A 27,529-nucleotide genomic window follows, 5' to 3' on the forward strand; every position below is an offset into this window, starting at 1 on the left:
AATAATTTCTGATAATCTTCTGTATTTCTGAAGTGTCTGTTGTGATATTGCCTTTTTCATCCCGTATGCTGGTAATTTGAGTTCTCTCTCTTCTTCTCTTCGTTAGTGTGGCTAAGGGTCTGTCGATTTTATTTATTTTTTCAAAGAACCAACTTTTAGTTTTGTCAATTTTTTCTATTGTTTCTTTCGTTTCGATTTCATTAATTTCAGCTCTGATTTTAATTATTTCTTGTCTTCTACTTCTTTTGCTGTTGTTTTGCTCTTCTTTTTCAAGGATTTTGAGTTGAAGTATTAGATCATTTATTTGTTGGTTTTTTCTTTTTTTAAGGAATGAACTCCAAGCAATAAATTTTCCTCTTAGAACTGCTTTCAATGTGTCCCATAGATTCCGATATGTTGTGTCTGTGTTTTCATTTATCTCTAAGAATTTTTTAATTTCCTCCTTGATGTCTTCTATAACCCATTGATCATTCAGTAACCTATTGTTCATTCTCCAAGTGATGCATGATTTTTCCTTACTTCTTTTATCGTTAATTTTCAATTTCATTCCATTATGATCAGATAAGATGCATGGTATTATCTCTACTCCTTTATATTGTCTAAGAGTTGCCCTGTGACATAATATATGATCTATTTTTGAGAAGGATCCATGTGCTGCTGAGAAAAAGTGTAACTGCTTGATGTTGGGTGGTATATTCTATATATGTCAATTAAGTCTAGGTTATTAATTGTGTTATTGAGCTCTATAGTTTCCTTATTCAACTTTTGTTTGGAAGATCTGTCCAGTGGTGATTAACATAGTTCTTGAAACACTGGACAGAGCAATTAGACAATGAAAGAAATTAAAGGGATACACATAGGAAAAGAAGAACTTAAATTAGCACTATTTGCTGATGATATGATTCTATACCTAGAAGACCCAAAAAGCTCCACCAGAAAACTTCTAAAACTAATAAACTAATTCAGCAAAGTAGCTGGATATAAAATCAACACCTTATAAATCAAAAGCATTTCTGTATATCAGCGACAAATCCTCTGAGAAGGAAGTGAGGAAAACTATCCCATTTACAATAACCTCAAAAAAATAAATAAATAAAATACTTGGGAATCAGCTTAATGAAAGAGATGAAAAATTTATACAATGAAAACTACAGAACCCTAACAAAAGAAATCAAAGAAGACCTTGCTCATCATTTTATATGTAGAACTGGGCTTATTGATGTAATGGTTCATTTAATTTGCAGCCTAGATCAGTCAGGGTCCCTGACAAAATCCTTTACACTTTGGCAAAGGGAGAAGAAATTTTACTTCATTTTAAATCCATGATTCTAGGGAAGACAGCCACCAGTCTGTAGGGAATAGTGGACATATGGATAAAGGGAAAGGCCCCACAATATGGTTCATCCAACAGTGAGCCTCAAGAGTAGCCTGTTCTTTTCTTGTAGCATCCTGCTCTACTGGCCACCAGCATTCCTCACTAGGGAGTACTTCTGAGCAGAAGCCATGTCTGTGATCTTGTAATCAATCTTTCTCTACTTTCTGCAGGATTGCCCGGATGATCCGTCAGGAAAGAGGCAATGCCCTGCTTGTGGGAGTAGGAGGCACAGGAAAGCAGTCTCTTACAAGACTTGCAGCTCATATATGTGGTTACAAATGTTTGCAGATCGAACTTAGCCGTGGATATAATTATGATACTTTTCATGATGACCTGAGGAGGTTGTACAAATTGGCTGGTGTAGAGGACAAAAATATGGTTTTTCTTTTCACAGACACCCAGGTACATATTTTAACAGCTCACTTGTAAAATCAGAAAGTATATGAGTGTTACAATACAGCATATACTTTGAATAGTTTGTAGGATGAAGTTCAAGGATTATTGTCTCTGAAAGCAGATTATCTGCACTGTATAAAAGGCTTTTATAACATATTTTTATTTATCTTTCCAAGTTTTATTTATAAACTCTAAGTAATTATGATAAAGGTTAAAGAGAAACTTTTTTGTGTTTTTTATGTTTTTATTAGTACATTACAGTTATACATAATAGTGGGGTTGAGAGAAAGTTTTAACTATTCTTTGATTAAAAGGACAAAGATAGCAGACAGTAAGTAAAATCAGATTAACTCTAAAATTAAAATAAGATTACATTTACATCTAAAAGAGCCAACCTAAATGCTATACTTGGGTGTTTTAACTTTAGGGAAAAGAAACCTTCTAGAAAATATGATAGATTTAACGTATAAATATTTTAAACTTCTTTGTAATTTTTAAAACATTGTGACAAGGATTGAGTGCAAACACAAGATAGGGAAAATATTTTCACCATCTACATGAAATGAGTTTATATCTTAGTATAAAAATACAAACAAAAAAAAGAAATATAAAATTGAAGAAATATAAAAATGTAATAGAATGTGAATTAAAAGTTCCTAAAAACAAATATTCAGCCTAACCAATAACTAAAGAAATGTAAATAAATAAAAATGCCATGAGCTTAGCATACTAAAGGCTCTGGATTGGATCCCTAGCACCACAAAAATAAATAAATAACACTTGCCTGACATGTGTGAGGCCTGGGTTCAATCTCCAGCACCACAAAAACAGAAAATAAATGTGAAAGCATTAATGTGAAAATGCTTATAATGTGTTGTTATATCACCATATGGGCTCTTGAGTTTTATATAAACAGATGCCATGTGTGCAACTAGAAATGTCTGGATCGTGGGATTATGAGTGATTTTATTTTTCTTAGTTTTGCTTATTTATAGTTTCTAATTATTCAAAAATTAAAATATTTCTTATTTTTTTAGTATTGCTTTTAAAAATCAAGGAAGTTATATAAAAAGATTCTAAGTATTAAAGCTCCAAAGATAAAGTCATATTGTCTTGCTCAACTCCAAACAAAAGCTATATTATACTCTGTTGAAAACCCCAATCTCAAATGTTCTACAGTAATGAAGAGTAGACATAGCTATAACTAAATCACATGTATACATGTGTATATACAGGAGTGTATACATATGTATATATGCAAAAGTATAAATGTGAAAAGAAATTGAGAGAAACAAATGTTTAAAATAGTTTAACTTGAATTAAGTAAAATATAAATGCTTTTTAAGAAACAAAGCAATAAAGAAAAAGGATCAGTATACTAGCTAGAATTTTAGGATTAGAATATACTTGTTAGAATTTTAGGATTCTATCTAGTTTTTAGAACCATTTTCTCTTAAAGGTAAAATTAACTTATGTGAATTTTAGAATAAATGTTTGCTTTATAATTTACAAGTAGTAACTGTAAAATGAATTATAACAATCATTCTGCTTTCTTCTACAGATTGTAGTGGAGGAATTCCTAGAAGATATAAATAACATCCTGAATTCGGGTGAAGTGCCTAATCTATTTGAAAAGGATGAACTGGAACAGGTGTTAGCAGCCACCAGGCCAAAAGCAAAAGAAGTTGGAATTTCCGAGGGGAACAGAGATGAAGTAGGACATGCCAGAATAGTTCCATGGCTTTCTAAACAAAAAGCTGTCTTAAACTTTTATTTAACAATCTCTAAGTCCCCTTAACAGATCCATGAATGAAATTTCTTCAGTATAATTAGCTCTCTTTGTAATTCTGCATTTTATTTTCTATGTCTAAAGTGTGGGTTCATCAGCCTTCCAGAAAAGTGATGGAAGCAGAAAGTAAAAACCCTCCGGCCCTACGGAGATCATAGACTTGTCCAAACTGGACAGTTTCCCTTATTCTCCTTTAAGTCCAAGTTTATTTCTCACACCTGCAGTGTCCTTCCTGAGAAGGGCTGGTGGGAAGTTCTAGTACTTTTGATCGCCTTGTGTATCAGAATGTTATGCACAAATGAAACAGAAATGTGTTTTCTCTCACTCTCTCAGGAACAACGTAGCTACCATTCATCTCCATTTCTCCAATACTGTGATTTCATTTATCTACCCCAATCTTTTTCTTTCTTCTTGGGTCTTCATCTTTTTGGCTGTTCTTTCTCCTCAAATATACCAATGAGGATAACCTAAATAACATCCAGAACCCTAGTTGAAATGAAGTCTACAAAATGTCATTTTTAACCTTTCCAACTGTAAGTCATTCGTTCAATCAAGAAATATCTGTTGGACAACTTCTCTAGTTGGAATGGATGTTCAACACAATAATTCACATATCTACTGTGCTAGCATTTTTATTTAATAATGCATTAGCCTCAGATGGATTAGCCAACACTTATTTTCATCCTTATTTTAAATTGAAAAATATTGTTGCTTTTGTCAGGTGTTTCAGTACTTTATCAGCAGAGTTCGTCAAAAACTGCACATTGTTCTCTGCATGAGCCCAGTTGGAGAGGCCTTTCGGTCCCGATGCCGGATGTTCCCATCTCTTGTGAACTGCTGCACAATTGACTGGTTTGTCCAGGTTGGTGACTCAGTAGGACAGCTCTTTAAGAAGAGATTTTAGAGAAGTAATGTGTCGAAAATAACTCACAGTACTTGAATTAACTTTAAAAGCTAATAGGAAGTTATTCATACAAGGGATAACAATGACAATGAGCCAAAGACAAAACAGAACTTATGAAGAAAGAGGAGATCTTGAATTTAGCAGCACAGAAGTTATCAGTGATCTTGACGAGCTGTTTCAATGGATGATGGGGGAGAGGGATCAGAGACAGTGATAATAGGCAACAACTTCAACTTCAAGAAGTTTTGTCGAAATGAAATGAGGGTGAGAGAGGGGCTTATGAGATCAAGAATAAAGTCTTTTTGAGTGAGAAATATAAGCAGCATGTGTGTGTGATGAAGGTGAAGATGTTCTAGAAAAACAGAAATATATTGATGATGTAGTATACGACACTAAATGTGTGGAACCAATATCCTTTAGTAAATAACTGAACCCATCAATTAAGAGGCTGACTTGGGCAGAAAGCATAAACAGCTGCCCCTGAGTAATTGGACAAGGGGTACAGACCCAGGTGGCAGAAGACACAGGGGTAAGGGCTCACTGAGTTTGTTTGCCTTATTTCTTTTTCTTTTTTTGATGAGGGAAAACAAAGTCATAAATTGAGGATAAAGAAGAAAAAGGAAGTGAGCAGTCTAAGGAAGTTAAGTAGGATATGAAATACTCACTTAAGAGAGTACAAAACCAAAGTGTTAGAAAATGTGGAAGAAATTTTGGGCTGCATTAAGGAGTTAATTGTAAATTTTAAGTGCGGCACATCAAACATGACTGTGTTTTGTTTTGTTTCCTTTTCTTTTCTTTTCTTTTCTTTTGCTTTGTTTCTCTGGTCAGCTACACCTGCTCAGTTGCAGGCATGGAATAACATAAAGTTGTGTTTTACTAGGGTTCAGGCAAGCTCAAGAAATAAGAAAAAAGCAAAGGAGTTAAGATGTGTGCAGGATCATGACTACAATGATGGTCCTGACATCACAACTGTATAATAAATAGAGTGAGGTATTGAGGTCCTCATAACAGATGATTCTGTTTATGGAATTCTAAAACTACACAGTCATTCATTCATTCAAGAAATATCTGTTGGACAACTTCTCTATGGCTGGCACTGTCCTAGGAACATACTGGTCAGCAAATGCAGATTTGGGCCCCTCTCTAATGAACAGAGAGAGCCATTTCAGTTTATTAAGCACCAGAAACATGTATAAGAGATAACTTGGTGAAAGGAGGGACTAGACAAGAAAAAATTCCAGAGAAATAGTTTTCTTACTTGTTACTCTGCATGTTGTTGAAATGCCCAACAGATTTTCCAGATTGCTTCTTTATTTACAGTGGCCCAGAGAGGCGCTTCTTTCTGTGTCAAAGACATTTTTCTCAACTGTTGACACTGGAAATGACGAACTGAAAGAAAAGCTTTCCCTTATGTGTGTCAATGTTCACTTGAGTGTCTCCCAAACAGCAGACCGCTATTACACTGAGCTCCGCCGGCGGTACTACACGACGCCCACCTCCTACCTGGAGCTCATCAACCTCTACCTGACTATGTTGACTGAGAAAAAGAAGCAGTTAATTTCAGTATGTTTCAGTCCATTAATTTTGTGGGGTTTTTTTTTCTCAAACTGAAAACTCTGGGAGTGAGTGGATGATCTGTGTACCTGCCCTTTTCATCCAGTCCTGTGACCCTGACAACCTGAAATGTGGCCAAAAAAGGGTCCTGTGCTCTCAGTCCAAGGGCTCCCTATTCCTGGATATTTATATTTTCCTTCTATCATTTACATAAGTATCCTTGACTCAATAGAATGACAGGGACATAGTAATAGCATTAAAGTTAAGCAGAGATCTGGTCATCTCTGCAGTATTTAATATGGAGGGAAACTTTGTTTTAAGCAATCAAGATAAGGTTTTAATTGTCTAACATGTGCCAAGGACTTGAGTGTCTGCCAAACTACATGTAACTTTTGCTGTTGAGCATGTTATACAATTTCTTTAAGGTTTAGTAGGAAATAAGTTTTAAAATATCTAAATATCCCTCTTGAATTTCTCTGGAATTTAAATAAGATATTGTTCATGAAGTTCTTAGACTATGATCAAAGATATATGAGGTGCTCAAAAAATAGTGGCTGACATTAGCAACATCATCTGACCATTAACATGGTCTAAAATATTCAATGTTTAAACACAGTAAAAATGGAAGCATTTCCCAATAGATATTTAAAGTGTTTTTCAAATGATTTTTACGTCATAAAATAAATGCATGCTCTTGTAAAATAACTTGACAGGTATTTTTGAAAACTGTCTATTTGAACCAATCTTTCTGACTCATTTTCAAAAAATGGTTCTTCTCAGGTGTCTCCTGTACCACATCCTACTCTTTTGGTACAAGTCAAAATTTCTCACTCCTGGGGAATAAAATTCAGATATAGAAACTAGAGTTAGGTGTCCAGGACCTTGTTTCCTTGGGGTCTCAACCCTGATGAGAGTAACCAAACTCCCAGGCCTCTGGGGATCCCTGCCTGAACTTATACCTCACTCATTCAACATGCTACCATGAGGATGATCACTGCCCTCAGTGAGTCACAGTCCAGTGATGTGATGTCCCACAGCTGTCACCAGGGGACCCTTATCCACACACATTGTGGAAAATGGCATGGCCATTTCCTGGAGTTCTGTTACCTGAAGACTTTGCAAATTGCAAAAATTTTACAACTTGAAGTATTACAAACTGATGTACTAATTCCGTAGCTATAAAATCAATTTATGAGTATCAGGCCAGTAAAACCTGTAATTTATAATGCCCATTATAATAGAAGTTTTTGTTGTCATTTAGGCAAGAGATCGGGTGAAGAATGGTCTCACGAAGCTACTACAAACAAATGTACTGGTAGATAATATGAAATTAGAACTTTCAGCTCTAGAACCTGTGCTTTTGAAAAAATCACAAGATGTTGAAACCCTGATGGAAAAATTGGCAGTGGATCAAGAAAGTGCCGATCAGGTATGATATATTACCTGACAATGTAGGTGAGGTAATAAATCATTTATAGAGTGACCCATGAGCAGATTATTTTATTATATATCATTCAAATATTGGGTGTCATTTAAATAAATAGTTTTGGCAATACTATTTTTTCTAGAAATTTAGCAATGTTTTTAAGCTATAAACAATCTCTCTTTACCAAATCAGCCTAGTTTTGTCCCAGAGAATTGGTTGTAGTTCACTGAGTGGGGCAGAGAGCGTTCTGAGAAAAATACCACCAACATATATAAGGCAACTCTCCTAGAAGGAACTACTTATTATATAAAAATTGGATCTCTTCAATTCTGTCAATGTGGTACATGGTGAACACAGAACATCAAATGCAATCTAGTTAATTCCTTTTTATCTTTAATCTAATCCAAAGGGTAAATACAGCTTATTATTGACTTTGTTTTAAAGCTCTGAAATTCAACAGGGATTGGTGGCACATGCCTGAAATCCCAGAGACTCAGGAAGGTAAGACAGAAGGATCATAAGTTTGAGGACAGCCTGGGAAACTTAGGGAGATCTTGTCTCAAAACTAAGGGGGAAAAAAAAGATCTAGGGATATAGATCAGTGGTAAAGCACCCCTAAGTTCAATCCACAGAAGCTAAATAAATAAAAAATAAATAAAATATTGGAATTCAAATGCAGATTGGATATCCTTTATCCCAAGTGGTTGGGGCCAGAAACAGTTTGAATTTTGGATTTTTCCATATTTTGGTATATTTACATATACATAATGAGATATCATGGGGATGGGACCCAAGTATAATCACAAAATTCATCTGTGTTTTATATACCCCTTATAGCACATAATTTTATATAATCTTTTATTGTGCCTACATTTTGCTTGTGGTGTATCAGATGAGGTCGGTTGTGGAATTTTCCATTTGTGGCATCATATTGGTGCTCAAATGTTTCAGATTTTGGAACATTTCAGATTTTGGATTTTTTGATTAGGGATGCTCAATGTGTAATGAGACCACCTAAGCAGTCACATTTCAATGGTTAGGTTCGTAACGTTGTGCGAGAAGATGAAGCAATAGCAAAAGTGAAAGCTCAAGAAACCCAAGCAATAGCTGATGATGCTCAGAGAGACCTCGAAGAAGCATTGCCTGCACTTGACGCTGCCAATAGAGCACTGGATTCCTTAGATAAAGCAGACATAGCTGAAATCAGGGTTTTTACAAAGCCCCCAGATATGGTCATGACTGTAATGGAAGCAATCTCCATTCTCTTGAATGCCAAGTGAGTAATACAAAAGCTTGAATTATTAGATTATCTGGTGGTATTTCTTTACTATTTTTCTCCATTTTCATATTTTTATATATGTATGTTGATTCTCTTCTCCAACTTCTCATTAATTTGATTGGCCATTCAACAAATTGATTCACCAATTTTTCCAACATTTATTTTGTACTATATTATAGAAGATAAAATGATGGTTTTTTCACTATAAGATGCAGACAATTTAATGGAGAGATACAAGCTGATCTTTTGGGAGATGATGCACACAGTTTGTGCCTGTAAAGAGAGCTCAGGCACTTATGATGCTTGTGAAATAGGGTTGAAGCTGAGTAAAAAGGCAGTGATCACATCATGAGAAATCTTGTATGCTACACTAAGCAATCCAAATTTCATCTTAAAGATGTGGTTTTCAAATTTTCAGTAATACAATCCTTTTTTCAATACAAATTATGTTATAAGAAACCTTTCTATGTAAAACGAGCAAAGCACCAGAAATACCCCTTAACCACCAGGCCTCCCTACAGACCCTCAGGTTGGCATAATGGTAGGTCCCAGGGATCTCTGCAGAGCAGAGATAGAGAGTCCCCATGTGCAGAGGGAACTGAGAACCATTGAACATTTTTTTACCTAATCAGATTTTCACAGTATAAAGACCAATATGGCGAAAGTTCTAAAGGGCAAGGTTGACCAAGAGACCTAAGTCCCAGTTAGAAGGACATTATTTTTGGCAGCCTACCAAGAGATTTTAAGTGTTGCAACTAGGCAAAGAAGATGAAGTGTGAATTACACTCTATTATTTTATAATTCTTTCTCTACCAAATCTGAGCTGTATGGGGTGATGCATGGAACTACCAACTTCTGGGATTACAATACTTAGATTAAAACTACCGATCTGTTGGGATGATACTGTAATGTTCTCAGAGGAATACATCTCTTTTGTTCTTATGTTACTTGATTATAATGTTGTTAATCTGTTATCTCTGTTTTTTAGGCCTGATTGGCCCACAGCAAAGCAACTTCTTGGCGAATCTAACTTTCTAAGAAGGCTTTTAGAATATGATAAGGAAAACATAAAGCCTCAAATAATAGCAAAGCTTCAAAAGTATATTAATAATCCTGATTTTCTTCCTGAAAAAGTAGAGAAAGTATCCAAAGCATGTAAATCCATGTGCATGTGGGTAAGAGCGATGGATTTGTACTTTCGAGTAGTCAAGGAAGTGGAACCAAAGAGACAAAAACTCCGTGCTGCCCAGGTATGTTATCCATATTATGATGTTTTGGAGTCTTAAAGGTCATCATCATCAATCATCCAAGCTCTCCGTGTAGTGCCACTTTGATTTTAGGCAATATAGATAGTGACAACACTTGAAAAACCAGCTTTTGTTTCAAACAATAGCTGGCAAGGTTTTTTTTTATTTTTTAAGTTTTCTCTAAAGTCATCCTTCTTTTAGCATTAAAGAAAAATAAGTCCTTAGTATAATTCATCTGAAAAAAAGAGAAATTATATTTATGATATTTTTGAGGTGCCTCTATCATCTGATGATCTACATTTCTATTTGCTAAATACCCTCATACCTGATGGTGTTATCTGAGATTTTAGAACCAGCTTAATTCACAATCATGTGTGAGGTCCTTGGTCTTCCCAAGAACAAAGAATGATCATTTAGAAGAGCAGATTACCAAAATAATGGTGAATAGAGAGCAGGAATAAGAAAATTTTCTATGAAAATCCAGATATTTGAGAATTGAATTGGAGCAAACTATGTTATATGCATTTATGAATATGTCAAAATGAATGTATTCAGAAGTTATATTGTTATATATAACTATAATGAACTAATAGGAACTTTTTTAAAAGATCAAGATAGTAAATATTTCAATTTGTGGGCTAAATATTTCAATTTTATTGTGGACTACATGATCTCTGTTACAAGTACTCAACTCTGTTGTTGCCCAGAGAAATAGCCATTAGCAATACATAAACAATAAGTATGGCTATGTTCCAATATAACTTTATTTATGGACAACAGAATTCCAATTTTATACAATATCACATGTAAAAAATACTTTGTGTTTATTTCTAATTAGTACAAAATGTAATAATCATTCATAGTTCATAGGCTGTACAAAAGCAAGCATCAACGGAGAGGTGGCCTGCAGGCCAAAATTTTATCTACCCCCTGACACAGAGAACTAGTAAAGAAAAATTAGTTTTTATTATTCTAAGAATATTTATTTTATCATTTAAAATTGATATCCATCGTAGTAGTTTATTCATCTTATATGCTTGGCACAGCTGTTTCTCTATTCCTTTTATGACTTATTTTGTTGGACTTTTTGTTTGGTCTAGATTGGTTCTGCTCATGTATTTTACTCAGTAAATGTTTTAACTTTGTACAATATAGCAAAATATTTACAAACATGAAAAAGGGAACATAAAAAAATCTTTATTATATAAATGGGCAAATTCAGCCTTCTTTGTTATATATAACTATATTTATATATATAGTTATATATAACAGTTATATATATAACTGGGTCTATTTTTAAATATTTGCTTGATTTTTACTAGGCTGAACTTGATGTTACAATAGCTACCCTAAAAGAAAAGCAAGCATTACTAAGACAAGTGGAGGATCAAATACGAGCCTTACAAGATGAATATGACAAAGGTGTGAATGAAAAAGAAAGTTTGGGTAAGTAACTCATAAAATTTGCTTTGTTATAAATGTCTGATTTTTAAAAGTTTGAAATTTTTCAGGCAATCTGATATTGGATTTTATTTAACATGTAGAATACATTTGGACTTCTTTCATTAGCTTCCTAGTATAAAATGAGAAAAACTACATATATTGTATGTATTCAACATCTTATATCTGAACATAGCTTCTTGGAATATATTGCATTAAAACTCAGAGCAACAGATAAATTTTATCTACAAAAAAATGCTACAAGGCACTGAGAACACACAAATATTATAGGGCAAAGAGAAAGCCATCTTCAGTTAGTGTAGTGTAGCATTAAAAAGAGCTCTTGAAATGGAAAAATTAAACTTTGACTTGGTTCTGAAATGGGAAATAATATTGAATTGTTGCGATACTTCTTAGCAATATATTGCTATACTTAGCTAAATAATGCTAATTATGCTACAAACAAAAGCAAGTATATAAACTTTTAATAGTTTACTAAAATATTGAATAATCTAAGGTTCTTAATATTTTCTAGCAAAGAATATGGCCCTGACAAAAGCACGCCTGTTACGTGCTGGAAAGCTGACAGCTGCATTAGGAGATGAACAGGTTCGATGGGAAGAAAGCATAGAGAAATTTCAGGAGGAGATATCGAACATCATTGGGAACGTGTTTATAGCAGCAGCTTGTGTGGCTTATTATGGGGCTTTCACAGCCCAGTTCAGGCAATCAGTGAGTAAACCTCCTGTCTGTAAATAGTGGTGAGAAGCAGTGGGTGGGTACAGAGAAGCGTTCATTTTTCTGAGGTCAGATGGAGGCTTTCTACTATGGAGTTCACCAGAGGGGAAATGTACATGTCCCACAGGATCCCTCTTTCCCATTGGTCCACCCTTAGGCTTTCTTAACGTGTTTCTTCCTTTCCTTCTCCAGTCTTAGAAAGTTCTTTATCACTTATGCAGCATAAGAGCCTGGGGGAAGTGAATGAGACAGTAAGTGCCTAAACTTTTTTGTCAGAACTAGCATGTAAAATCAACCAGGGTACAATGTCCTGCTCCGGACGACTAGGAAATGGGAGGGAGCAGGATTAATTTGAGATTTCTTGGGCTTTCATCTTTATGAAAAACTTATTATTTATCAGGGAATAAAATTCCCATCTACATGCACTTTTTAGGAAAAAAATATTGGGAAAGATTTTATAGTTATTTTTATGAAATACTTCCAGTTGCACCCACAATCATTATGACAACCCTGAACTTCTCCACATGCTTCCATATTTTCTCAAGAGAGGCAATACAACCCTGGTTGAAAATTACTGTAACAACCCAGTCATTTACATGTGAGAAAACTGAGGTCCAAACAGAGGGAGTAAAATACCAAGGGCATAGTTAATTATTTAGTTCTAGCACCAGGTCTCCTGATTTTTAGTCCATTTTGGGGGGAGGAGAGTGTCCCATCCTGTTTCCAAGATGTCTATGGAGACTGGTAGGGCCTACCTGTTCCAGCCACTGCATGTTAGACAGCTTTTCATCACTGTTACCAAAGTATCCATGAAAGAACAACTTAGAGGAGAAAAGTTTATTTTGGACTCACAGTTTCAGAGGTTTAGTTCTTGATCAGCCAGCTCCATTGCTCTGTGTCTAAGGTGAGGCAAAACATTATGGCAGAAAGGCATGGTGGAGGAAAGTGCTCAGCTCATGGCAGCCAGGAAGAAGAGAGAGAACATAGGGAGCCAGGGACAGAATACAATCCCCAAGGCTCACCCCCAGGTGACCCTATTTCCTCCACCCATGCCTCATTTGCCTACAAGTACCACCTAATAATCCATTCAAATTATTAAGCCATGAAATAGATCCACTGATTAGGTTACAGTTCTTATAATCTAATCATTTCACCTCTAAACATTGCCAAAATAGATACCATATTTCCAGTACATAAGTTACTGGGGGGACACTTCATATCTAAACCATAACATATTGGTTTCCTCTGCCCTTCATATTTTGTGTGTGTCCTAGTTTACTGAGTATTCCTGATTATACATGTAAATTTTCCTCCCTTTTCAGCTTATAGAGTGTTGGATCCAGGACTGCCAGTCTCTGGACATCCCAATTGATCCTTCCTTCAGTCTCATTAACATACTTGGAGATCCCTATGAAATACGGCAATGGAACACTGATGGGCTGCCACGTGACATGATATCAACAGAAAATGGCATTTTGGTTACTCACGGGAGACGGTGGCCTTTGATGATTGATCCCCAAGATCAAGTATGTAACAAATGCTTGAGATTAAAAAGTAGCCAGTTAGCTCTGTTTAATATTGATCTATTAAAAATTATAAAAGTAGACTTTAACATATTTATAAGATCATGGAAATTTAGAAGAGAGTTTGGAGCTCTTTCAGTGTAGGTTCCTCATCTTATGGACATAGAAAGTAAGGGATGTAGGTAAGTATTCTCTATTCTTGATTTTAACTGGTTAAGTTTAGGGGATTGGCCATTAGTTTTCCGTTTTCTATGGGAATAGAAATTGACAGAAACTCATTCCATGAAGGTCTGCAAGGTCTAAGGAATCAAAATGAATTCAAGGAATGATAGGATTTAGAGAAAGTCTGACCAGAATTTTTATAGTCCCATTATCTGTGTTCCTAAATCCACAGATCAGATTATACTAATCAGGGTTCAGAAAAGGGAGCCATTGTAAAAGCAAGAAAGAAACATGAATACTAAGATAAATATGAGCTTTTTTCTGGATGGCTCTTTTCTGAATTTGTTTTAATTTGGGCTTGATAGTGTTTTTATTGGGGAAAGGAGTTTTTTTTTTCTTTTTAAAATGTTTTCAATGTTTCTAGATTGAAAAAAAAAATTCTAAACTTTATTCTACAACTTTCACTTTCTAGTCATGTATCCTACTCTAAAGCAAATGCTCTGCTCTGTGCTTTCTCATACAGGCAAACCGTTGGATAAGAAACAAGGAAAACAAAAGTGGTTTAAAGATCATTAAGCTTACAGATAGTAATTTCTTACGAATTCTTGAAAATTCCATTCGACTTGGCTTACCTGTCTTACTGGAAGAGGTTTGCTTTTCACATTCCTCATGTTAGTTCTTTTAGATTATAGGCCACATCCACATCATGATAAAGACACCAGTCAACTTTCTTTTCAAATTGTCAAACCAGTTGCTTTGTTCCTTAAATGGTACTTTTTCTAGGAGGAAGAATCAGTTGGTTGAATGATTTTCTGCTTCAGTCATTGTTTTGGAGTTAAGAGGGATAGCCTCTGTTTTCTGACACTGCTCATTCTTAAACCTCATTGTGTACCTTAAAGGTTAGAAAAATTCAAAGCAGCAGTGCCCCCAGGAACCACTGTCTACATACACAAATGATGTAAAGTCATAAGACATGCTAGTAAGTGTAAACATTATTTTCTATGTGGCATTCGCATCAGAATTGGATTAAGTTATGAGTGGTAAGAATAACTATTGTTTAAAAGTGGGAATTGTTGAGTCTATATGTTCCATTTCTTCAGATACCACTTGGAGAACAGATATTTTTCACATTGTTCACTCAATCAATAAACATTTGAGAACAAATGGCAAATAATATAGATGTGGTTTCTGTCCTCGATTACTTAGAATCTAGTTGAGGATAGGTAGAAAACAGAGAAAAAGTAGATGAGATAGAAAATAAGAGAGTGGGGGAGGACGAGAACTTGTAATAAGGGCTTTGAAGGAACAAGCAGGGTGTGGATATGGCCAGTAAGAAGAGGCATTAGGAGCCTGACTTAAATGCATAGCTACAGGGGATGAGATTTAAGGTCTAACCTCTGTGATGAGCTCAACTATGTGAGGAGCTCAGTGAGAGGGGCTTCCCAGGAAAGGGATCAGCAAATAAAAAGCCATAGGCACAAAGAGATGGCTAATGACTGTGTATTATCCTTAATTTATCATTCCATTTATAAGAGGAGAATTAGTAAGCAAACACATGGGCTGTGAGCCATTTAGCTGTACCAAAAAGTATCTCTGATCAGCAGAAAATCAGAAAATTCAGGAAAGAGCACTACCTGGGGCAACTTGGCTGCAACCTTTGCATGGTGACAAGCAATAATAATATGTAATCACCCACTAACTAATTCACTATTTCACTAATTAACATGTGCACTCCTTTCCAAACTTGGTTCTCAGTGTTTTAACTTACTAATCCTCCCTGCAAACTTATGAAGTAGTTGCTATTATTATCCCATGTTACCAGTGAGGACATTGAGAAAGGTCAAACTGAGCTGCCTTGCCACCTAGAAAATTCATAGCAAGTTACAATACTCCCCACTCAAGCCATAAAGAGCACAAGGGGCCTTGTTGTAGCCAAGCTTTGGCATTTAGCAACACAGAAAATGTTTTGTAGTGGATTCCAGATCCTTCTTCAAACTCAGAAGTCACAGAAGAGAGTGAGGTGTCTGACAAACTTTGGCACAGTTACCTTAGTCCAAGCCGAATTCTGGATCCCAGGTTTAGTTTGTGACTCAAGAGGTCTTGAGGGACTTTTCTCACTCATGGCAGTGGACAGAAGTCCTTCTATAATGTTCTGCCCCTAGAAAGGAGAGTATTTTAACTACAAATATAATGAACACTCTAAGGTGTTAGGCCCCTTCAGGAACAGGACACTCTAACTGGACCTTCCCTCTCTCTGGGTCTTGGGGTCATTAGCATTATACATCTAGCTGATTTCTACATTTGTTAGGGTGGTGTTTGAAAACTTGGTCTCCATCCATTCATGGGTATGAAAGAAATTTAGTTTATCTCAATCACCAGTTATTAATAAAATAGAACAAAATATTTATAACAAAATTTTATCATGGATAAGAATAAGTAAGAATTAATGTGTGTAGTATCATGTCACAATGTGAAATGATTTGTTACTATGGATTATGGGGAGGAGGCCAACGCCTCACTAAGGGGTCCTTCTTTCTGCTTGTGGAGGTTGTAAGCTATTGGAGAAAAATTAAAGTCTAGAATAATTAATGAGTAACAAAAGACACAGTCAGAAAAAAAAATAGTTTTAAAGGAAGTTTGGAGCACCTGATAGGCCCAGCCCACACAGAAACTGGAGCTTAACAATTAGAAAATGACCCCTGTGGTTTATTTAAGGGGATACATCAAAGGCAAAGATAAGGTTTCAGGTTTTAGGAATGGAGTCTTGCTTCATGATGTCTTGCAATCAACAGGTTGATTGGCATCTTGTTAGGTCATACCCATCTCAGAGAGGTTGTGTGGCTGGCTGGCTGGCTGTAGTAGGTCACCCGATTTCTAGTGCTGTGTGGGACCTTTGGCAGAGCTGTGTGAGAATTCACGTGTATTGGGGCCATCTTATAGCAGGGTTGCCACTGTAATTCTCAGATAGCAGATTTTCCCACTCAATAGCCTTCCATGCCAATCTGGTCCACACATAGTCCACAGATGGCTTTTAACAATGAATTGTAGTCAAATTTTGAAAACCGTAGGACCCCACCTGACATAAAAGTGACCCTGTAGGGTACATGGGCAATTCTTGCATGCCTTAGTTCTAACCAACCATCATATTTGCTTTGAGGGATAAACAATATTGTGGCTAATAAATGAATCAAAGCTTACCTGAGAGTCTATGGCAGTATGAGGAAGGGGTACATTATATAGAATAAGGTTTATTCAAAGTAAAGTTGAAACCTATGGAATTTTGACAAGTTGATGCCATCCATTGTAACTGCTTGCTTTTTGCATTGTTTTATTTCCATTTTGAAGCTCAAAGAAACCTTGGATCCATCTCTAGAACCTATTCTTTTGAAACAAACTTTCATCAGTGGTGGACGAGTACTCATTCGCCTTGGAGACTCAGATATTGATTATGACAGAAACTTCAGGTTCTATATGACAACCAAGATGCCAAATCCTCACTATCTGCCTGAGGTATGGACCTCTAATCTGAAATTCTCACCCTAACTGGAATTATTGTGTGCAGTGAGTCTCTAAAGTTTGGTGGGTTTCTATCTTTTGGGAGGAAAACTAATAACCCTCTTTCTTTTCTCCCTCTTCCCTTTCCATTTGCCCCCTTTCCATCCATGTCTCTCCTCTGGTTTCACTTCTGAGTCCTGATTCTAACTCCAGTCACCCTTCTCCTCTCCATCTAGTTGGGAGTCAAGCCCCTGCCCACTGGGTCCCAGATGCACAGCATTGTGCTTTCTCCAACTCCCTTCTGGTCCACAGCTGTTCCTCATAAACTGTGGTCACCATTCCTTCTAATCATTCTCCTCTCTCTTTCAGCAAAGACTATTTATGTCCCTATTATCCCTTGTTATTTGTGGCTGATAAATGAACCAGAGCTCAATTAAAAGTCCATGGCAGTGGCTGGCAGGGTTGGTGGGGATTCAGTGTTTAAGTGTGAAAGCCCATAGCATACACCCCCAAATAAAGTGGTGGTCTGCTTGAAAACTCTCGTAATAGGGTAGAGATGAGAATTTAATCAACTCTGAGATGGAGATAAAGACTACCTCAAATGTTTTAGATGGCTTTTTTTCTGCTGTAACCAAAAGACCTGGCAAGAATAAATTTAAAAAATAAAATTAGAGAATCGTGAGCCAGATGTCCAGTGTCTGTACTTAGAGATAAAAAGGGGAGGAGCAGCTTCTTGTAATCTTCCTGATGCTTGTAGACTCTCAGGGATACTATGTGAGCCCCACTTCCATACATCCCTGAGCCACACAGCAAGCAGGAGAACCCCTATTCTAGAGCTCTATAACCGAAGGCATTTGCAAAAGAAATGAAGGCAGGTGGGACTCCACATTCCCCCTCCCACATGTGCTCTCCCTAGCCACCTTACCGCAGGTGCCCTGAGTGCTACCCAGGTATGGGCACATTTTCACATTCTTCGGGTCTTCATAAGGAAGGACCTTTACATCAGACCCCCCCCAAAATATTCTTGAACATACCATTCCAAATAGTGTCATTTTTTTATCTTATTTATTGAATTTTCTCATAGCCTTGTGTCTTCGCTAGATGTGGTCATGTTGAATGAAATTGACACATTTCTAATATGGAGAAGGATCATTAAAAGGCTACATTAGAGATCTCCTTGTCATCCTTGAGGAGATTAATTACACAACCACTACCAAGTCTCATGTCCCAAGTTCCATTTCAGAGCTTAGAAAAATGACCAGTGTGTTAACTTGCACTCTTTGATTTCTCATTTTCTCATTTGTTTAACTTTTGAGAGGGAGTGCTGCACATAAGACCCAACCCATCTCAGCATCCTCAATTTAATCAACTCTGAGATGGAGATAAAGACTACCTCAAATGTTTTAGATGGCTTTTTTTCTGCTGTAACCAAAAGACCTGGCAAGAATAAATTTAGAAAAGGAAAAGTTTATTTGGGGGCTCATGGTTTGAGATGTCTCAGTCTATAGAAAGTCAACTCCATTGTTCTGGGCCCAAAGTGTGGCAGAACTTCATGGCAGAAGAGTGTGGTGGAAGAAAGCAGCTCAGGACATGATACCAGAAAGCAGAGACAGAGAGCCCCACTCAACAAGGACAAAATATATATGCCAAAGGCACACCCACCATGACCTACCTCCTCCACTCATACCCTACCTGCCTATAGTTACCACCTAGTTAATCCCTACCAAGAGATTAATGCACTAATTAGTTTAAGACTCCCATGACTCAAACATTTCACCTCTGAACTTTCTTACATTATTTCACACATGAGCTTTTTGGAACACCTCATATTAAACCATAACCATGAAGGATTTATATTATATGTTAACTGCATGGCTTATTGTATTTATTGGTTTTTGCTATTGATTTGTTCAAGTGATGTAAGAATATTATGATAGCATTAATAACAATTTTCCATAAAAACATTGAGATAAAATATGTAATGCTTGGTTTAACAAAGACACTATAAATCAATTACTACAATTAAATTATTTTACCTCATTTGGTCCTCACAACTCCCCTATGAATAGTTACTACTATTATATCAGTTTTTAAATATCAGGAACTAAAAGCTTAACACAGATAATGACTTGTCCAACATCAGACATTCACCCAAGTGTACAGCTAGAATTTGAACTCAAGCTGTTGATTTTAAAATTTGCTTCTAACCCTTTTCTAACTCATCAAGTAGACTTCTGTAACTGTGAGGTTTGCAGAACAAAAATGTTACTCATAACAGTGAGGAAAATCAGAATTTTGAAAGCCATGTTATGCTTGAGTGTGTAGGGGTGTGCCTGTGACAATCAGAGTTGAGACACATTCACCATTATTTATTAATAATGATAAAGCAAGCACTTCTTGTTTTACTAGTCTTGCATTTAAGCATTTTTATGTACTCCATACTTCTCTTCCAGGTGTGTATTAAAGTTACCATCATCAATTTCACTGTAACCAAATCAGGTCTGGAGGATCAGTTGTTAAGGTAAAAAAGGAGTTTGGGAATCAGGGATGTCATGAGTTTCCTAATGTTTTTGTTTTAGAAATTTTAGTGAAGAAAAAATTTTAACATGTAAAAAAATCACACATGACTCAATCAAAAAGATAAAATTATATGGCCAAGTTCTTTGTCACAATTGCTTACAGTCACCAATCTTGTCAAATCTTCTCAAGATCATTCCTACCCATTGTTTAGGAAAGGCTGGCAGCCCAGCCTGCCTCTTTTTCTCGCTAGGATCTCCAATCTTGACAAGTGAATGAATTCAGTTGTTCCATTGTTTCTAAACACTCACTGCTCCAAATCTGTGAAAAAGTTAGCACTCCAAATTTTCTCATTTTCCTAGTCTCTTGATATTTTACTACTTAATTGTTTCTACATTTGTCCACTTCACAAAAACTAAATATCCCTTCCTCAGTATATTCTGTATGTGATTAAATTCCCATATCCCCAAAATGGGGTTATGAATTATTAATCTTTGGAATTAGTCAAGATATTCAGAAGGCAAAATTTTAAAAATATTTATTAAAATAATAATGTTAATGTTTATTTAAACTAAGTATATCTGTATAAATATGCCATAATAAACTTACATGTATATATACTTGCATACACACACACACACACACACACACACACAGATATATACATATATATGGTCATACTGCACTTACTAACAAGGATACAACCTTGAGAGATATGTCATTAGGCAATTTTATTGTGAAAAAATAAAGTATAGTTACACGAATGCAGCTACAGTACTAGGCAACTTAATCTTATGGGACTCTGTTATATATATACCAAACGTTACAGCATACTGCATGACTGCATTTAACAAACATTCACACACACACACACACACACACACACACACACACACATATGAGTATGTGAATGTGTGCATGTGTTCATTAACTCTAAAGGAAAATAAAATTTGGAACCATCTTCAAAACTACATATAATTTGGCTGGGCATGGTAGTACATGCCTATAATCCCAGAGACTCAGGAGGCTAAGGCAGGAGGATTGCAAGTTCAAAGCCAGCCTTAGTAATTTAGCGAGACCCTAGGCAACTCAGCAAGACCTCATCTCAAAATTGAATATTTTTAAGGGCTGGGGAATGTGGCTTAGTGGTTAAGTGCCTCTGGGTTCCATTCCCAGTACCAAAAAAATAAAAACGGGCTGGGGACATAGCTCAGTGGTGGAGTGCTTGTCTAGCATGCAAGGTTCCTGGATAGATACCCAGCATTGCAAAACCCATATATACACACTCAAGTCAGGATTATTCAGTACTTGCACCTGCTATCACTAATAAGCTTAAGACTTATTTTCCTAGTTTCTTTTAGAAATTATTCAGCCAACTGATATCTTGCTTAACTTCTTGCCAATTAAAGGGTATCTCAACACATTTTATGCACATATTCTAAAGTCATGACTGAACATTTTACTTACAAGTTTATTCCTTTGAATAGCTAAGTTTAGCTGTGTGGCTATATTGTCAGACTGCCTGGGACAAGGAGAACTACCCTAATGAGAAAAAAGGCAATGCTTAGATCAGTCATGGGGTACAGAGTCTCTCTGAAATTTCTTCCTGACCAACAGCATTGAAAAGGGAGGCTGACAGCCTGCAGCCTGTGTGAGGATGTAGCTCAGTTTGCCTAGTGGTCTGACAAGCCATCACTATTCCAGCCATTCCCTGCTCTGCTGAGCTCCCAGGCAGGCAGCACTCATTGCATTCAATTGGATGAAATTTCCTCCAGGATATTAACCATTTTCAAACACTGCCCTTCAGTCCTTCAGGGATTAGACAAGTCCCCTTTCCAGCTTTGAGAAATTCCATTAAATTACCCAAACAGCTCACCTCTGCCTTACTTTCTACTTTCAGAAGCTGTAACTCGCCCTCAGAGACTTTCTTGGCCATCCCTTTTGATTTTTAACTTGCCTGATTTGATTTATGCTTCTCCTAAGCTGTTATCTGAGCTCACCTTTATCTTTTAAAAACTCTCCCCGAATTCCTCACTTCTGAAAAAGTTATTTAAACAATCGAATTTGAAGTGATAATTTCTTTTATTTTTCATATAACGATGTTAAGGTGTCTGAATTCAGCATGTACATAACATACAATGGGTTATTCTATGAGGCAATACATCATAGTGTACTAGGGTCAGCAGACTTAGGTGCAAGCTTGACTCTGCTTCTCATAACTGTGTGACCTCAGGAAGTGGTCCACTACTGAAGGGGAACCACAGTGTCTATCTCCAGGAACCTTCAAGTGGTTAAAAGAGATAATTCACATAAAACTCATAGTAGGGTACCTGACATGCATGATGCTTAATGAAGATGAGTTCCTACAAATCACAGACTGGGAGCAAATTATAAAAGGAAAAGTAAAAAGAGATGAAAGTTCACATGTTTATATTAGACAAGGGTAAAGCCTCTTGTTTAGATACAGTCAAGAACTGTTGATGAAGAGCTATTTGGCAAGACACCTCATGTTCAGGAACAGAAAGATTAAATAACATAAAGTTACACTCAGGACATACAGAATTCTTAAAGAAGGCTTTTAAAGAAAACATATGTGGTGTCAGACTATAAATATCATTTTGAGGCATTTTTTATTTAACAGTTTATCTTTAAGTTTATTCTCTGTCTGTACACATAAATATACACCTAGAGAAAATGCTTTTGGAAGGATGTATGTCAACTAATGGTTACCTCTAAGGAAGAAATTAGATTTGAAGATGGAGTTGATGAATAGGAACTTTTACTTTACTCATTTATTTTCTTTTTTATAAAAATGAATTCATGTATTGCTTATGCAAATAGTAATAAACATATTTTAATAATTTAAAAAAATACTTTTTTCATAGAGGCAATGAGATTTCATAATTTCTTGTGTCATTATAAAAAAGAACATTCCAAGAATTATTTTCACTTTGGCACAGCCAAGCATTAAAGAGAGAGATTGAATGATGAGAGAGCAGCCAACAGGCTCTCTACAGGATGAGTAGAAGTGACAGTAACTGTGATTGAGTGCATGTCTCTGAAATGTAGGATATAGAATAAGAACTGACATTGTTCTGGTGAAAAGCCACTGTATAAATCCAATGAAAGAGGGGCATTGTGTATTCAAATTCAGCTAATAGCATGAATATTTAGGTAGACAGCACTGAGAATAAGGATAATTCCAAACAGAAAAGAAAACAGACTCAACTATAGGGCACTGACAAAGGCACAATTCAGTTATTCCAACCTTGGTTCTAGTGATGTAGTACGACTTGAAAGACCCGAATTGGAACATCAGAGAGTCCAACTTATTGTAAGGATCAACAGTGATAAAAACCAGTTAAAGTCTATTGAAGACAAGATCTTAAGAATGCTCTTTACATCTGAAGGAAATATTCTCGACAATGAAGAACTTATTGATGCACTCCAGGACTCAAAGGCAAGTGAATATATTCAGTGTGTATAGAAAATGTGTCATTTTCAAAAGTTATAACTACAGTCTTTGAGGGTCCTGCAAGAGCTTATAAAGCAAGAATGAGACCACCTATAACCTGCTAGGGGCATGCACAAGAATGTGCCTGGCCATCAGGCCTCCTCACAAACCAGGGAACAGTAGAGAATTTGTAGACAACTGATAATTTCTTCTCTTCTCTGTGATTTTTAGAAAAGTATATAATATTTAAAAAGCGGGAAAAGATAGACATTAAAAGGAACAAATATTTATAAATTTGTATTAGTGTCACCTTTTCCAAGAAGCCTCCCTAGTACTCATAGCTAGAATTAACCTCCTGCTCCTTGGAACTTCTGTAGGGCCTTATCCAAACCTGTATTATAGCACTTTTTGCTGTTTACCGATCTCACGGTTATCTAGTTCCTTGTCCTGTCTCTTCTGTTAGATGACTGATTTCATGCAGTGGGAATCTGTGACTCATCTTGATAGTCCTTTTCCAAGGGTTAAACATGATGGTTGCACACAAATAATAGTATGATAAAGTTTTACATTAAACATACAATCCTGTAGTGAATTAGTTCTCAGATTTAAACCATCATTTAAGAAATGTATATCAATTCATGAAAAACAAAATATTTTAGGTAAAAAAATCTCCCTTTGACTTTACTAGATAAGGAACACATAGGTATGTTTTTGCCTCTTGTTGATGTCTAATATGATTTGTTGCTTTATATCCTACAGTCTTTTGAGAACTTGGTATTGAAAGAATGAAAAACAAGTTATTCTGGGTCTGTCATTTCCCTTCTCTTTTTTTTTTTTTTAAAGAGAGAAGGAGAGAGAGAGAATTTTAATATTTATTTTTTAGTATTTGGCAGACACAACATCTTTGTTTTTATGTGGTGCTGAGGATCGAACCCGGGCCTCACACATGCCAGGCGAGCGCGCTACCGCTTGAGCCACATTCCCCAGCCCCTCCCTTCTCTTTTTATTTGTTTACTGGTCTCTATTCTCCTTTCATTCATTCTTCCTTGGGTTTTTAATTTCTGGAAAACTATTAACCCATTTATTTTTATATTTTACCAGTTTTACATGCAAACTGTTTAAAGAATGAAGGCTTTCTATAAAGCTTATTATGATAAACAGCATTCATTCCTTGTCCCCACTCCCCCCACACACCCGTGGCTCCCTTCAGAGAGGTAAGTACTTTCATTTTACACATTAACCTTGCCTGTGCTTCTAACACACACACACACACCACCACTACCACCACTACTACCACCAACTACAATAACCTTTCTATAGCCCAGCCTCCTACTATAGTTATTCCCTGATCATAACCTGGAGTCGATATTTCTATTGCCTCAGGGTGGAGATCTGGCTGTAAGTGTTTGGGAGGCTGAACGGGGAGGTATGCATATATTTACCTAATTATTGTTTTCAGAATGGTACCCACCTCTCAACTGTGCCTGATTTCCTCCCATAAAAGGGATGGGGGTACGTTTTATACCTTCTCCAGAGGGGGAATTTTTGTTTTTTTTTCTGATAGGGAAAAGACAACACTGGCTGGATGGTATGAGAGACACAATCTGGGAGCTTTTCAACCAATTTATATTTTAGGCCCTTCCCACTTCCAGCAGTGCCTCTTATTAAATCCTCTGTCTTTAAGGAGAATTGTGTTTTATAAGTTGGTAAATTTCTGCCTTTCCCCTTCCTTCAGGTTAAGAATCCATTTTTCCTGGGTCTTCCAAGTCACAACACTCTTTAGTATGGTCTACAGATCCCAACATTTTATGGATATTTTCTCTCCTGTTCGCCCATATTTGTGGGTTTGCACTGCTTTTTAAATACCTTTAGTATAATTTTATCATTGTTTCAGTAGGGAATGAAGCAGTTGCATGTGTTCTTACTGCCATTTTTTCCTATCAATACCAGGTTCTTTTATTTATTTTCAAGGAAATGCTTTGGAGACATCCTTTTTTGTAGAGATCAGACCAAGTGATCATTGCCTATATTTCCTGCTACTTTCTACCTATAGTTCGTACTTCTTCCAACTCCTACAATCCTTATTTTAAAATATGTCTTATATTCTGTAACTATTGCTGAAGAAGCCTCATGTCTCTAGGGCATAATTTCTGTAAGTGGTTGCCAAACCCCCAAGCAAGGTATATAATGTTCTAACATTCTCAGATCAAAAAAAAGAAAGAAAGAAAGAAAATGATCCACTACTCTTTCTCTTCAACAATGGGTTCTGAATTATCAGGGCTTTGTGCTCTTCAGAGAATAAAGAACCGTTTGCTAGTGGGTCCTCATGATTGGATTGCTCCCATACCAACTTTCTTTTTCTACTCATTTGTGCAAGTTTTAGTTGAGTACATTATGAAGATTGGGGGACTGGTGCTGTAGCTCAGTGGTAAAGCACTTGCCTCCCATGTATGAGGCACAGGGTTCAATCCTCAGCAACACACAAAAATAAATAAAGATACTGTGTGTTCATCTACAACTAAAAAAAATTTTAAAAAATAAGTTTTTTATTTTAACAAGGAATTCCCCATTTGACTCCACCCTTTATTTCCCCCCAGCTTCCTGAGGGGCAGTAACAAGGAGACTTTGAAACTTCTGATGCCCAAACAGCTTCTGCACTGAATCCCTCCCCTTCTTTTCCTGTGGGCTGGAGTGAACAAGTCTAGACTTATAGTCTTCCTTATGGTAGGAAGCCACTAGCCACAGGTGGTTATTGAGCACTTACAATGTGACAAGTCTGAGTTAAGATTTGTTATTATAATATACACACCAGATTTCAAAGATTTACATAAAAATGTAAAACAGCTCAATACTTTTAAATATTAATTGTTATATAATATTTTAGTTATATTGAGTTAAACAAAATGTATTATTAAAATTCATTCCACTTGTTTCTCTTTATTTTTAATGAGTTTAGAAAATTCTGGATTATATGTGGCTCACATTATATTTCTATTGGAAAGCACTGTCTCTTGATTCCCAGTTAGCTCTCCCTTCCACTGAGCAAATACTGAGCAGCCAGTTCCCATACAGATTTTTCATGGTCCTGCTGAAAGCCCTTTGACTCTCTAGAGATAGAGAAATAATAGGGGAAGGAAGAAGAAACAGGAACAGATGGTAACAGAAAGAGAGAATCTGAGAGACACAGAAGGCAATCTTGGAAAGTCCATTGGCTAAAAGACTCCCCAGAGCCATAAACTCCAAATACAGAAAACCTAAAGAATATCCAAAGACTTTAAAATGTCTCCAGCTCACTTAGGTTTATAGCACTTCACACCTGGGAGTGCTGGGTAAAGAACATTATCATCCTATTTATCCAGGGTGGAATTTAGGACCACCTTTATCTAGCCTCTCTTCACCCACTCTGCTGGACATTGTTCAGGGTGTCCCTTCTTCCTTCAGACATTATTTCACCATGTGTACCATGCACTGTTCACATGGAAGTTAGGGAGCAATTAGGCATGCTGCATTAGTGTTTCCATTTAAGAAGTAACTCAAAATATGTGACTCAGAGAAGTCCTGCTCCAATATTTTCAGAGCTAATTAAATTGCTTATTTCTCTTCACCTTTTCCAAACTCTGGAGGGAACAAGGGTCAGCTTAGTCAGAGGAGAATCACTGAGTTCTGACCCACAATCATTGCATCTGGAGTCTCCCTTATTATAATCACAAACTCATTCCATTCTTCTTTCTTAGTCCTGACTGGATATATCAAAATTCCCACTGTTTTTCTTAATTACACCCTTAAGAACTTATATGTTTATTCAGATCACTTCCGGTGCCATTAAAACCAGGTTGAAAGAAGCAGAGTCCACTGAGCTGATGATCAATGCTGCTCGTGAGAAGTATCGTCCAGTAGCCACTCAAGGCTCTGTTATGTACTTTGTTATTGCAAGTCTCTCGGAAATAGATCCTATGTATCAGTATTCATTAAAATATTTTAAGCAGGTAAGTAAATTGTTGTTGTTAGTGAAATTCACCTTTTTTATTTCTTTTTATACCTTGTTGTTTCTTGCCTCAGACAAGCCATGAGTCTAGTTCTCAGATAAAATCCTCCAAGAATTTGGGTCCACACAAATGGTTCAAGTATGGCCCCATCCACTGTGTTTCCTAAAGGATTGGAGGGCTCCATACAGAACACTATAGAAGAAGGGAAGAAATCTGCTTTGCAAGTTTCCTTTTCTCTTGATTT

General features: G+C 36.3%; 1 protein-coding gene across 1 annotated transcript in view; it reads left to right on the top strand.

Annotated features, from left to right (window-relative positions):
• The window catches only part of Dnah6 (dynein axonemal heavy chain 6), a 253,675-nt gene that overhangs the window by 170,959 nt on the left and 55,187 nt on the right, over positions 1-27,529 (top strand). The window contains exons 46-60 of the mRNA XM_076832916.2: positions 1,546-1,777; positions 3,333-3,485; positions 4,282-4,422; positions 5,785-6,027; positions 7,280-7,447; positions 8,485-8,720; positions 9,712-9,973; positions 11,293-11,416; positions 11,946-12,142; positions 13,471-13,674; positions 14,357-14,482; positions 17,179-17,343; positions 19,782-19,849; positions 23,125-23,305; positions 27,106-27,285. Coding sequence (XP_076689031.2) covers positions 1,546-1,777; positions 3,333-3,485; positions 4,282-4,422; positions 5,785-6,027; positions 7,280-7,447; positions 8,485-8,720; positions 9,712-9,973; positions 11,293-11,416; positions 11,946-12,142; positions 13,471-13,674; positions 14,357-14,482; positions 17,179-17,343; positions 19,782-19,849; positions 23,125-23,305; positions 27,106-27,285 — 2,680 coding nt within the window. The remainder of the gene's footprint in view (positions 1-1,545; positions 1,778-3,332; positions 3,486-4,281; positions 4,423-5,784; positions 6,028-7,279; positions 7,448-8,484; positions 8,721-9,711; positions 9,974-11,292; positions 11,417-11,945; positions 12,143-13,470; positions 13,675-14,356; positions 14,483-17,178; positions 17,344-19,781; positions 19,850-23,124; positions 23,306-27,105; positions 27,286-27,529) is intronic.

Source organism: Callospermophilus lateralis, chromosome 14 (genome assembly GCF_048772815.1).
Source record: "Callospermophilus lateralis isolate mCalLat2 chromosome 14, mCalLat2.hap1, whole genome shotgun sequence".
In the NCBI taxonomy this organism is placed as follows: Eukaryota; Metazoa; Chordata; class Mammalia; order Rodentia; family Sciuridae; genus Callospermophilus; species Callospermophilus lateralis.